This window comes from Rhincodon typus, chromosome 13 (genome assembly GCF_021869965.1).
Source record: "Rhincodon typus isolate 14 chromosome 13, sRhiTyp1.1, whole genome shotgun sequence".
In the NCBI taxonomy this organism is placed as follows: domain Eukaryota; kingdom Metazoa; phylum Chordata; class Chondrichthyes; order Orectolobiformes; family Rhincodontidae; genus Rhincodon; species Rhincodon typus.
Window position 1 is genome coordinate 45021164 of NC_063344.1, and position 13710 is coordinate 45034873.

The following is a 13710-nucleotide window of genomic DNA, read 5'->3' on the forward strand; positions in this document are numbered from 1 at the left end:
CACTGATTTTTACATCTTACTTTCCAGAAGAATCTCTCATACATTGTGAAAGCTTTGCATTATTTACTTCTGTCAGAATGTAAAAGTATGCCATAACATTCTGGAATTTTCTTTAATTTTCCTCAGATTTACCTATTCTTCAAAGTAAGATACTTTGTTTAATACCGCTTGGCTGTGGATGCCTGAGTCTCCTTTTCTGTTTCTCTTCTCAATAATTCCCAACTAATTCTTTCTGTTTGCTTTCTTTGACACAAGTTTTTTTGAGGACTACTGTAAATTTTCTCCACGAACTGTGCTGGAATTAACTCTTCCAACTTATTTTCCCTCTCAATGTCCAAACGAATATTGACCACCTGTATTCCTTATTGGACAATGAAATGAGTAGTTTCTTGGCTTGATGACCTGACTAACAACCATCAACTTTGGCTATCTTCTCTGTAAGCCATAGCCTGTGAAAGCTAAAAATGCAACTTGCCTGCCTTTGGAGCAAGCACACAGAGACATTAAACAAAGGAATTTCTCATTTTGTACAGCTTAGCTCTATGACAATGTAAATTTTTTGGGGGGGTGGGGGTGTCCTCAAATGCAATTTTAGTTTAACAGTAAAATATTGTGGGATCGCTGGGGATCTGAAACATAAAGTATCCCTAACTCAAAAATACTCAGATACTAAACTCTCTTTTAATTCTGAGATCTCGATAAATAATTTATATTAGATGTGATTGCCCTTTCTTCAGACACTCTAACCCACAAAGCATTCCTTTTGTTTGTAAAGCTTCTTACAACTGAAGATTTGATACATAACATAAATTGTTTATTCAAGGGGAGACCCTTCATGTATCTGTAAGATTTGAGAGCAAGTCTTCCATTATTTAAATGCCTACATCCATCTCTGACCTTGCAAAATAAATATAGATTAACTTTGAGGTGTAAATAACCTTAAGTTCGTTTGAATTACATCTACTTCAGGATTTCTAAGCTTTTATTTAAATCCAGATAAGCTCCTTTATTTACATTTAACCTCAAACCTAAATGGCATGTTCCTAAAACAAAGTTATGTTCTAAATATATAAACTATGAGCTAAATATGATTGACACAATGAAATAATGTTATCACAAAGCTTGTACTTGATTCTTTACAATAGCACATGAAAGTAATCGACCCGTATAATTAATTTATCCATGATTAATAACCTTTTGTTATTTACTTATTTTAATAGACTGATACTTCATCTAAATAACATACACAAAATTTTTACAGAAATATGCTATTCTGTGCAATGAAATGAAGTTAAATTCCATTGTTTTTCATCCTTCCAATGTGTTATATTTGTTAATAAAATTTCTCTGAAATATAAATATCATACTTTCAACCCTCAGACATAACATAGGAGTACAACTCACTGATTCCAGTGTGCTTTTATATATTATAATTTTACCTGTAGTATGTAAATAGCTAACTACAAGTACAATTTATTATTGTTATTGAAAACCTCACTCAAAATAATGGATCTGAAACTTAGTATGACTATTAGTCATGTATGGTATTGGACAAACATATTCTGAACTGCAAGCTGCCATTATTGAACTATTTTTATTATACCTTTCCAACAAAGATAAAAGCATGGAAGGCTGTATCACAAAATGCTTTTTCATTATTATATACTCACTGTTAATAGCCAATTTTGATTTATCACTGTTGATCACACAGGTTAAATCTGATTAATGGATAATGATTCTATTCCTTCTCTTGACAGAGGTTGAACTTCAGCCAAGTCCATCAATAACATATAGAACAATTGGTGGAGTTCTGGATTTCTACATTTTTGTGGGTTCTTCACCTGAGGATGTTGTTCGTGAATACTTAACAGTACGTATACAATTACTATCAGTAACTAGCAATAGACCTAGACAATATTTCAAAATCATGATTTTCAACCAATTTCATATACTATTTTGTGTTATTAAAGAGAAACTACTTCTGAGTTAAGTGTTTTTACAAGTTTTTAATTGAAATCTGTACAATAATGAACATAATATATTTATTTCTGTTTTTAATTGAAATAATGTAGCTGGTTGGCAAACCGAAAATGCCTGCATACTGGTCTCTGGGATTCCAACTTAGTCGCTGGGGTTATAAAAACCTCAGCGATGTTGAAGCTACAGTAGCGAGGAACAGAAAGATTAATCTGCCATATGTGAGTACGGTGCATTGTTACAAAAAAAATCACATCAGTAACATAAAGAAAATAGTTTGATACGTTTGTTTACTAAAAACGTTATGACAGAGAAAGCATAAAACTGTAGAAGGTAACATCACAAAAGGAGAATACTTGGCCCATTGTGTCCCTGCCAGCTTTGTGCAAAAGTGTTTCAGCTAATCCCATTCCCTGGCTTTTTACTCCTCAGATAATTATCCTCTTATCTTTCAAAATTGTCAATCTAATCTGCCTCCACTGGGCACTCAAGCAATGAATTTCAGATCCTAACCACTCATGACTTGCTGCGTAATACAATTTTTCCTCATGTCACAGTTGCTTCGTTTTCCAACCATGTTAAATCAGTGACCCCTAGTTTAGACCCTTCCATCAACAGGAGCAGTTTCTCTTCATTTTGTCAAGATCCCTCATGATTCTGAACACTTCCACCAAATATCTTTAACTTTACTTTGTCAGGACTGCAGTCTCAGCCTTGTTAGGGCCAGACTGGCAAAGTCACTGGACTAGCAATCTAGAGATCTAAATGAATGTTCTGTAGGCTGGTTCAACCATTGATATCCAGCTGGTTCACTAATGTCATTTAGGGAAGGAAATCTGCATTCCTTATCTGGTCTGGTTTGCTTCAGCCTCACAGCAATATTGTTGGCTTTTCACTGCTCTCTGAAATGATTTAGCAAGTGACTCAGTTCAAGGGCAATTAGAGATAGGCAGTAAATGCCAGCTCAGCCAGCTACACCACATTCCATTACCAATTTTTTCTTAAAAACTATTCTCACATTAAAAGTTTGCATCCCTGAGCCATTCTTGTAAACCTTTCTGTATTCTTTCTAATGTTTTCACAATCCTCTTAAAAGTGTGGCCTAAGCACAAGATTGATATTTCAAGCTGGACCAGTGTTTTGTGTGGTTTTATTTATAATACCTTTGCTTTTATGTCCAATGTTCCTATGTAAAAAGTTTAGAAACATGTATACATTATTAAGCACTTTTGCAACTTTCCCTACCACCTTTTGAATATGTGTGCTCATAAGTCTCTTACTGCTTCTGCACCTCCTTTGGAATTGTACTTTGCTTTAAATTGCCTTTCATTATTTCTGCCAACATGAACCACTTCTAACATCCATGTATTAAATGTCATTTGCTATTTTCCTTACATTTCAACAACCTCTCTATATACTCTGGAAGCAGATGACTACTTCCTCATTATTCATAATACTTTCACACTTTGTGACATCCACATGTGCCCTATACATTCAAGTCTAGTTCACTTATATATCAAGGAAGACAACGGTTCCAACACTGACCCCTGCGATGTACAACTATACATCTTCTATTCTGAAAAACAATCAATCATTCACTATTACTGTCTGGACTAAAACTTTCAACTGACATCAGAACTGATCCAACAGACCCAAATTACATGAAAACTGCATACTTACCTGCCCATGTTTTGTAGGGCCAGTCTTCCAACGCTGGCCACTCCCTCAAACCTCCTTCATAGAACACAGAGAAGGTCTTGACACAGCATGGAGAAAGTAAAAACACCATTCCCAATGACACCAGAAGAGTTGGGAATGCCCCTTAATGGCAGCAGCTGACATCATAGGGATTTAAAATGCAAGGCAAGTTGAATTAAACCTATACAGTAAATGTCATTTATTGCATAGTTTTTTGAAAGTTTTCTCTAAATATTTAAGGCTATTGATATTGTCTAATGCATGCATCCTTTTTAGTTGATTAAATATTTAATGTTGCTATTATTTAACAATTCTAAGCTTTTTTTCTTATTATTTAACATTGAATGTTATTTGACTATTTTTGGTGAATGAGTATGCGTAAATGAGGTAAGTAAGGAAGGTTTGGACGTGAGTTAGTGGGTAACAGCATTTGGATAGGGTGGAATCTTTTACGCAAGCATCTGGATAAGATAGTGGTAGATAAATGAGAGGTCGGTGGTTTGGTAGGGTGGTAGGAGGGTGGCAGGTTGATAGAGTGGCAGATTACCATTACGAACCATTTGTTACATCATTAAAACAAAATTTTAAAATATTTTAACATGGTTTGCCCCTTTAACAAATCCAATCTTTAAATCAATCCACATTTGTTCAAGTGACAGTTAATTTTGTCCCATATTATTATTCCTAAAAGTTACCCCACCTCTGAATTTAAATAGATCTTCCTGTAGCTGCCAGGCTTAACCTAACATAGTTTATTGAAAAAAGGTGTAACATGTGCAATTCTCCAGTCCTTTGGTACTACCCCTGTGTCTAAGGAAGATTGTTTTTAGTGTTTCTGCAATTTCCACCCCTACTTCTCTCTAGATTCTTGGATGCAGATGATCTGGGTCTGATGTCTATCCAATACCTCTAATAAGTCCCACCTACCAGAGTTTAGTCCATCCAGTATCTCAACTACCTCTCTTTTCACCATGATCTGGGCACTACCATATTCCTTGGTAAAGACAGATACAAGGTATTTATTTATTACCTTACCATGATCCTTTTCTCCATGCACATTCTCATTTCAGTCTCCAATTGGCACCTCTCGCTGTCTCATTATTCTTTGACTATTTCCATCCCAATATAATAATTTATATTCCATTTTCCAGGTTCTTGTCATACTCTTTTTTGCTTTTCTTATTTGTTTATTTTAAATTTACTTCTCCTCCAATTGTTATAGTCAGTCATCAGCTTGTTCTCACTTATGTTATCCTTCTGATAACTGTTATTTGTCCTATTTTTCTGCTTTGTCTTACTCATTTCTCTTTCAGTCAGATAGGTTTGGACTCATTTGCCCTATTTTCTCTCACATAGAACGTACCTGAACTGTTCCCAAATTACTTCAACATTAAATTTAGTTCAGTAACCCATTACATTTTTGCATATCAAGCCTTGTTTCCAATTTACCTGAACCAGTATTTTTACACCCCATTGAAATTTGGCCCACCTACCATTTTTAAAATATAATTGCTCCTTGTCCTTTTCCCTAACCAGTTTATAACATATGAAGCTATGATCATTGTCTCGTAAATTTCCCCTAATACTATATGATCCATTTGAGTCACCTCACGCTCAAAAATCTGATCCAACAGTGAATTCATAGAAACTTGGAAAATAAGAGCAGAGGTAGGCCCTTCGACTCTACCCAGACGTCTAATATGATTACAGCTGATTATCTAACTCAGTATCTCTTCCCACTTTCACCCCATACCTTTTGATCCTTTAGCTGTAAGAACTGTATATAACTCCTCTTGAAAACATATGCTGTTTTGGTCTCAGTTGCTTTCAGTGGCAGAGAATTCCACAGGCTCGCTACTCTCTGGGTGAAGAAATTTCTCCTCATCTCAATCTCAAATGGCCTACCCCATATCCTTAGAATGTGACTCCTGGTTCTGGACTGCCCAGTCATCAGCCATGTCTTTTCTGCCTTACCCTGTGTGTCCCTGTTAGAATTTTATAGGTTTCTATGAAATTGCTCCTCGATCTTCTAAACTCTAGTGAATATAGCCCTAAGCAATCCAGTTTCTCTTCATACGTTAGTCCTATCACCTCAGGAATCACTCTGGTAGACCTTTGTTAACTGCCTCCACAGCTAGAACATCCTTCCTCAGATAAGAACACCAAAGTGGCACAAAATACTCCTGGCGTGGTCTCACCAAGACACTGTACAATTACAACATTACTAAACTGTCAGCCTAAGCGTCTAGATTACAAGTCCAGTAATATTACCACTACTCTTCCTTAAGCAATCTTTGGAGTCTGTTCATGTCTTTCTAAGCTCCCTAGCCTCAGACTCAGAGAGCTTATCCTTCTTTCCACCGATGTCATTTGTACCTTAGTGGGCTATGGCCACTGGCTGTTCAACCTCTCCCTTCAGAGTGCTCCATGTGCTTACAGTGGAGACATCAATCCATCCTGGATTTATGTCAGCAGCCACAGCTGTTAAGCTCCCTTTACTGATTTCCTCACCTTCCTTCTGGTTTTCTGTGTAGCCAAATGTACATGATGCCATGGAATAGGCTATGGCCACACTCCTGCACTTCAGAACACAATACACATTGGAGAAAAGAGATGCCTGCAACTGCCGCACTGCTTCCTTGATTATCCAGCGGCCATTAATTCCCTCTCTACTTCACAGTCTCAAGCTATGGGCTGAACACATCTATCTACAAAACTCTCAGCCTTGACTTTTACATTAGTCATCAGTCATACCAGGAGCTGCTGCTGCTGACAAAACCTCTGGCACATGTGGAAATCTTCCACACTACATGAGAAGGGTCCTTCATTTCCTACAAGGAACAGAATGTGCACTCCGCAGCATCAAGCTTCCCTGCCATGTTCCTGTTTATTAGATTACCAAAGACAGTACTTAAATTAAGACTCATCAGTTCATTACCAATTAGCTGATTATCCTCGGCTGATATCACTATTTTTTTTACTTTGGTTAACAGAAATAATATCACTAAGCCATTTTAATAATAATCTTTGATTTTAAACTGTTAATGAAATCAGGGAACTTTAATGCTGCTTTTACTTAATTCTAACTACATGTCCCTAGATCTGATTAACTCATTAAACGTTGACTTTAATTATTTGACAAATTATCAAATTGGCTTTGTTTTTAGTTTTTATTTTAATTAACTGATCAATTGATTGAACAAATCAATTAAAAGCTCACCAGAAAATTCACTCCATATGCTATCACATAATTTTGAGAATTATTTTCTCCCCTCCTTTTCAGTTCAGACTCACAGCTCATATCCCACTTCGTTTGCTGGCCTGTCTGTTCCTCCAATCTCCATTTGGAAATGATGCAAACTGGCCCAATTCCCCTAGCATATCTGAATATTGAACTCCAATATGATCAGTATATTTATTCCCAAACTTCATTGTTTTCTCCTGGCCAACCCTGGCCTGCTTGTTATTCTGTTCCACTCTCAGCCTGCCTTGCTCCAACTCCCAGTAAGCCTCACACCATTCTCTGCTGCTTATTTTTCCATTTTGATCCCAGCGTGCTTCTTTCTCCACACCACTAGTGGCCTGCTTGTTTCTATGCTCCATTCCATACTTGCCTATGTTTCTGTACATGTTGCCTGCCTCTTTATGGAGTATGTGGAACGATCCTGCTCCAGTCCTACGCTGGGCCCCTCCCACAACTCTTTTCTCGGTACATTGACGACTGCTTCAGCGCTACTTCATGCTGCTGCCAGGACCTTGAAAACTTCATTCATTTTGCCTCCAATTTACACCCCTCTACAACATTCACATCATCCACTTCCGACACTTTCCTTCCTTTCTTTGATCTCTCTGTCTCCATTTCGGGGAATAAATTGTCCACTGCCATCCATTACAATACCATTGACTCCCATAGTTACCTTCACTGCAGCTCGTCACACCCCACGTCCTACAAGGGTTCCACCCCATTCTCCAAGTTCCTTTACCTACATCGTATCTGTTTGGATGATGCCACCTTCTAAAACATCACTGCTGACATGGCTTGTTTCTTCCGCAACCATGGTTTCCTACCCACTGTGGTTGACAGTGCCCTCAACCGCATCCAACCTATCACCTGTGTTCCTGCCCTTGCCCTTTCCCATCACTCACAACAGCGTGATCAGGTCCCTCTTGTTCTCACTTTTCAACCCACCAGCATCTTCATTCAAAGAATCATTCTCCACCATTTCAGACAACTCCAGCAGAACGCCGCCGCCAAGCACATCTTCCCCTCATTCTCCCTGTCTGCATTTTGCAGGGATCATTCCCCTCAGGGCACCCTAGTCCATTCCACAACCACCAACACCACTTCACTTCTCCACGACACCTTCCCATGTAACCGCAGAAGATGCAACACCTGCACCTTCACCCTCTCCCTGCTCACTATCCAAGGGCCTAAATAGTGTTCCAGATGAAGCAGCAGTTCACCTGTACCTCCTCCAATTTTGTGTATTATATTCGCTGCACCCAATGTGGCCTACTCTACATTGGAGAAACCAAACGCAGACTGGGTAACCTCTTTGCAGAACACCTCTAGTCTGTGCGCCAGCAGGACCCCGACCTGCTGGTCATTTTAACACAACATCCTGCCCATGTGTCTGTTCTCGGTATGCTGCAGTGTACCAGTGAATCACAGTGCAAATGGAGGAATAACATCTCATTTTCAGACTAGACACTTTACAGCCGTCTGGACTTAATATTGAGTTCACCACCTTTAAATTGTGAACATTTCTTCCCTTCCTTTTAGCTTGTTGTCATGTCCTCCCCTCCCCTCATCCCACTTTCTGTCCTTTCAAGTCTGGCAGTTAGACACACCATTGTTCTGCCATTCTCATATTCCAGTCACTTAATCTGAACTATCAACAGTGCCCTACACACACTACCCCCAGCCCTGCCCCCACCAAACTATAGCATAAATGCTGCCCCCCCACACTTTACTTCAGCTCTGATGAAAAGTAACCTTGACTTGAAATGTTAACCTACTCTCTCTCCATAGATGCTGTCTGACCCTTTTTGCTCTCCAGCATTTGTTATTTTTTTCTGCACATTTCTTGTATTATGGAATTGTTTCCAATACAAATCCACTATCCTTATGATAGTGACATGACTTCACAGCATGTGACATTCTGGTATAAAGGCACCTGCGTTGTTTTCAATCATATTTTCTGTGTTATGGTGACAGTGTAGTCAATCAGCTATTTGTGTGATAAGATACATTAACTTCAGTAAGCAAAGATCCTGTCAAAACTTTTCAGATTTTAGAGGATGAGTGCAAAGTTTGAGTCAACTTTAGGACACACAGACTTGATTTCACATTATATCTCCAGCAGCCAGATGAAAAAATTGATGGATTTATAGGCAAGTATTAAGACATAGGTACAGAATATGATTTCACCAAAGCTAACTTGGTTGAAAGCCTTACAGAGCTGGCCATTGTGTCTGTACTTAGTACATCCTTCAGAAAAACAATTCTGGACATTCCCAAAGAATATACCATTTATGTTGTACCAGAAGACGGTTTTAAGTTTGAAGGATTTTAGGAGGTCAAAAGCACCTGCAAGTACTTGACTCTGGAACATCTATTGCAGCCATGAACAGGTTCAGTGGAACATCTAAACCTTGTATGATGTGTGGCATGTCACCAAAATGGAATTCAGCATTTTGTGACAGTTGCTATGTTCTATATGAGGACATTGGGTTAAAATGTGTTGGAAGTCTAATTGCCCAGAGAAGCCAAAGGTACAACACAGTGCTCCACAGCAGTATGCAAAGAAGAGCCAAGCAAGGAACATTGCCAAAGAAGCTTCCAAATTTCCACCCATGGCGCACAAGCAAGTCAGTAAAAACCAATAGGTAATCACAATGGTGCAACTTGTAGCCCCAGTCAGACAGTATAATTTGGTCAATTTGACACACCACAGGGAAACCGTCGGAAGGACGGTTCACTAAGGGTAAATCCCAAAAGAAACAAACAATATGTATTATATGCCAATGTCTGCACTATATCATTGATAACAGCATTCCTTTGTGCATCTAACAGTAGAAACTGGCACAGCATGGTGCTGTCCACACAAGGTTAGCTAACTGCTTATAATGGATTTAACATCTTGTGCATTTGCGTCATCCAACTAAATGCCAATACAGCTTCTTGGAATAGACAACGAAAAATGCTTACATTATTGAAATAGATGAATCACCGGCATGCACAGGTCCATTCGGTAACAAATCTATTGGTTCCAACACCAAAAATTCCAGACTGCAACACTGATCTTATGCATTTTGGTGACAACTGAAAAAAACTGATCCAGCAGATTTATGTTAGATGATGCTCATTTCCAACACCCAAGAAGATTGTTATCAATGTGCTACCTAGGAGGCTAGGAATACTGCAGTGAGTAACTTACCTCCTGACTCCCCAAAGCCTGTCCACCATCTACAAGGCATGAATCGGATACAAGATGGAACACTCCCCATTTGCCTGGATGAGTGCAGCTCCAACAACATTTAGGAAGCTTGACACCATCCGGGATAAAGCAGCCCACTTGATTGGCACCACATCCACTAGCATCTACTCCCTCCATGACTGACGCTCAGGAGCAGCAATGTATTTCAAAAATTCAACAAAGATCCTTAGACAACATGTTCCAAACCTCTAGAGCAAGGGCAGCAGATACTTACCTTATGTATTTACACTTTCAAAGGACTTTTCAAATTAGTTGTCTGTGATGCTGAAAGTTTAAATTGCAGACTATGGCGAATGTGATTGTTAAAAGAAAAGTGTTGTTTGAATTGCACCAACTCTCTCGCACTACAACAGACTGGTCAAATTTAAAGTATACATAATATTTCACAAGGAGCTCTGATCAGAATCTCACGTCAGAAATATGGAGCCCTTTCTTAATGTATAAAATAAAGGAGCAGAGTGATGATCTGAGTATAATTGACACAGCTTCAAAATCCTGCTCAATATATCAATATTTATCTTGGTATGTTTTTATTAGGAAAAGGAATCCCATTCCTTAAAGGGTAAAGCAGACATGTGTTATAACAAATTATTATTTGATTTCCAAACTAGATAGGTACCTGCCTTTAAGACAGTTACATGTGATATTGTGGTAATAAGGAACCAAATTCACTTTCAGTCACTATCTCTATGTCACAGGATCAAAACACAGTTAGTTTTGTGTTTGTGACACGAAATAACATCAGTAAGCACAGCACTCAGACAATGAATGGAAGTCAGTATTATTGTAGCCATTTAAATCATCAGTGTCATTAATAAACTTCAAGATATGTGACTCAACAAGAGCCTGACTTTTTGTCTCATATGTCATGTGGACTAAAACATAGGAAACCATAAACTTTCACAACCTTAGACTTGGATTTGAAATCTTGGTCCTTAGATAATCTTTTGCTCAGACTGACATACTGGAGGTGAAAATGATATTTTCAAGTTTGTCAGCTTTTGCTGAAAGAAGGATTCCATGGATGATACAGAATAACTTGGAAAATATTTCATAGTTTCAGTATCTTACCGGGAAGAGTAACTATGCTACAAGAGATTGTAGGAAGACAATATAATGGGAACAAATGCAATAATGTCTTTCTGACTTATAACGTAACAACATACAGCTATTATCCTCTCACAAATATTCTAATTTAACTTAAGCCAAAGGTTAATTATTGTGGTGACTGCCTCTAATTCTTATGAACATGTTACGACAAAAATTGATCTGGTCTCTTTTCTTCACTCTGTCACCACCAAATTGATCCACTTCAATTGTTTCTTCTTGTCCTCATGTCAGGAACCATAATTGCCTTATTCCCAACCAGATCAACAAGAAAAAATAGTTTCTAGGTTTTATCCAGGAATTTTTGAATGCTTACCTTTTGCTGTTTTATGCTTCTGATTAATTGTAAGGCTGGACATATCAGATCCCAGAATAAAAACTGACAATAGAATTTTTCACTAGATACTGTGAGGTTTGTCAGAGGACATGTTCACACATGGCTGTCAATGTTCCTTTAACACAAGAACAAGAGTTTATTACATGAAGGAAAGAAAAACAAACAAAACTATTCATGCATTTTTAAAACGTCTTAACATGAACAGTAAAACCTCATCCACCTCTATTTTAAAAAATTAAGTTCCCAAGTTATAACAATATATGTTGTACTCCTTCATTGTAGTTATGATATGAATTATGATAAGAAATGACTTTTTTTCTGTTTTAGCCAATGAAATAAATATATAAACATTGCACAAATTGTTGAGTAATTGTTTATTTTAAAAATGTCTGCCTGTATATGTGAAATACATATGCAGTAGTTTTTTTTTTAATCCAGTAGTGGTAATTATATATTAATTGACTGTTTAATTGTGTTCAATATGGCCATTAATTGTTAATTCACTTATACACCTATATATTGAATAAGATACTTCTATTGAAAGTATATGTTTATAATGTGTGATTCTATAAACAAATTATGTTAACATCAGGTTTATGTTCTAAACTCCATTACCTGATTGTTTAGTGTTGAACAATAATTATACTTTTAGATGATGGAGACAGAGAGCAGAATTTGCAGGTTGTGATTGACTTTTCATTCACATAACTTTATTCAACTCTAATTATCATTTTAGAATGTGTATGTAAAAAGTTGGATATTTACATGGATTAAGTCTTAAAAGCAAGATTTTATTTGTGGTGACATTGTTATTTATCATGTTAACTGAGTTTGTACAGGATGAAATTTCCATCACCTATTGAACATGAAAGTTGTATCCATTTTACCATAATCTAAATATGAGTTTTTATTCTCAGGGCAAGGCAGCAAAATTAGGACATTTCCTAGTTCTGTAAATCTGACCTAGGATAAAATACCCCATGGTGTCAAATTTTCATTCTGGGGGTGGCATTCCCTCAGCCCACACACACCTCATATACATTACATGACGGTGTATTCTTTCAGTTTGTAGTGAGTGATCCCAGGAAGAGTGTAGAGGCTGAGGTCATCAGATGTGGAGAAGGGTTAGGTGCCTCAGTATGCCTGTACATTGTGAAAGAAAATTAAAAATAATGAAACATAAACCATCCGTCAGACATCACCCGTCACATTCCCTCAGCCCACACACAACTCATTAACATTGCATGACAATGCATTCAACCTTATGCCTTTTATCCAGCCCCAGGGCTCTTCATAACCTCTATATTAACTAACCTTTCCTTTCACACCCCACATTTCTTTTTATAGACTCTAATGCCAACTTAGTGCCAACTCATGCCTCTCACCCATTATGCTTTGCTCTCATACCTATTGTGCCAACTTACCCAGAATCCAGCATGGGCAGAACTCAGGACTCATGATGAGATTAGATTAAGTTCATAAATTGCAACAAAATAATTCACTATTTCGAAAAACAAACACTCCAGTTGTTTAAAGTAAACTCACTACTTTTAACTTGCTGTAACATTTTTAAAAATAAACATTGTGGCATGAGCCTACTTGAAATAGTCTATAACTCCCTGGTGGTGTCTATCAAACTGTAATTTGAAAGGAACCAGACTGTGATAATGGAAGGTTGTGAAATCAGCCATGCCTCACTAATCCAGTCATGATAAACCTCTTATATGTGTCAACAGAGTGAAATACCAAGCACAAGTTGTTTTAAACACGACAGGGATTTTTTCCAATATTTAAAAGGAAGGTGTTTTAAATGCCTTGACAGTTTGACAGCCCCTTTTGACAGTTCTGTTGACAGTTTCAATTGGTTTGTGCACTTTTTATGCATATTTACAACTACATTTAACCTCCCAAAGAGTAGCTTACCTCAAGAAAAGAACTTTTCTTTTCTAAGGGGTATATGGCCTCCTCATAAGTGGCCTGGGACCAAATCGAAAAGATTACCCTTCCTCTCCAAAACAGCACCATACCCATCTGAAAAATTTAGACCTACTCCAACCAGGTCTGGTCTGCATATAGTGTTTCCCACTCATC

At 37.6% G+C, this 13710-nt stretch overlaps 1 protein-coding gene across 1 annotated transcript in view; it reads left to right on the top strand.

Annotated features, from left to right (window-relative positions):
• Window positions 1-13710, top strand: part of si (sucrase-isomaltase (alpha-glucosidase)) — a 115785-nt gene that overhangs the window by 42628 nt on the left and 59447 nt on the right. The window contains exons 5-6 of the mRNA XM_048604111.1: window positions 1758-1870; window positions 2073-2198. Of these exons, the coding sequence (XP_048460068.1) occupies window positions 1758-1870; window positions 2073-2198 (239 nt within the window). The remainder of the gene's footprint in view (window positions 1-1757; window positions 1871-2072; window positions 2199-13710) is intronic.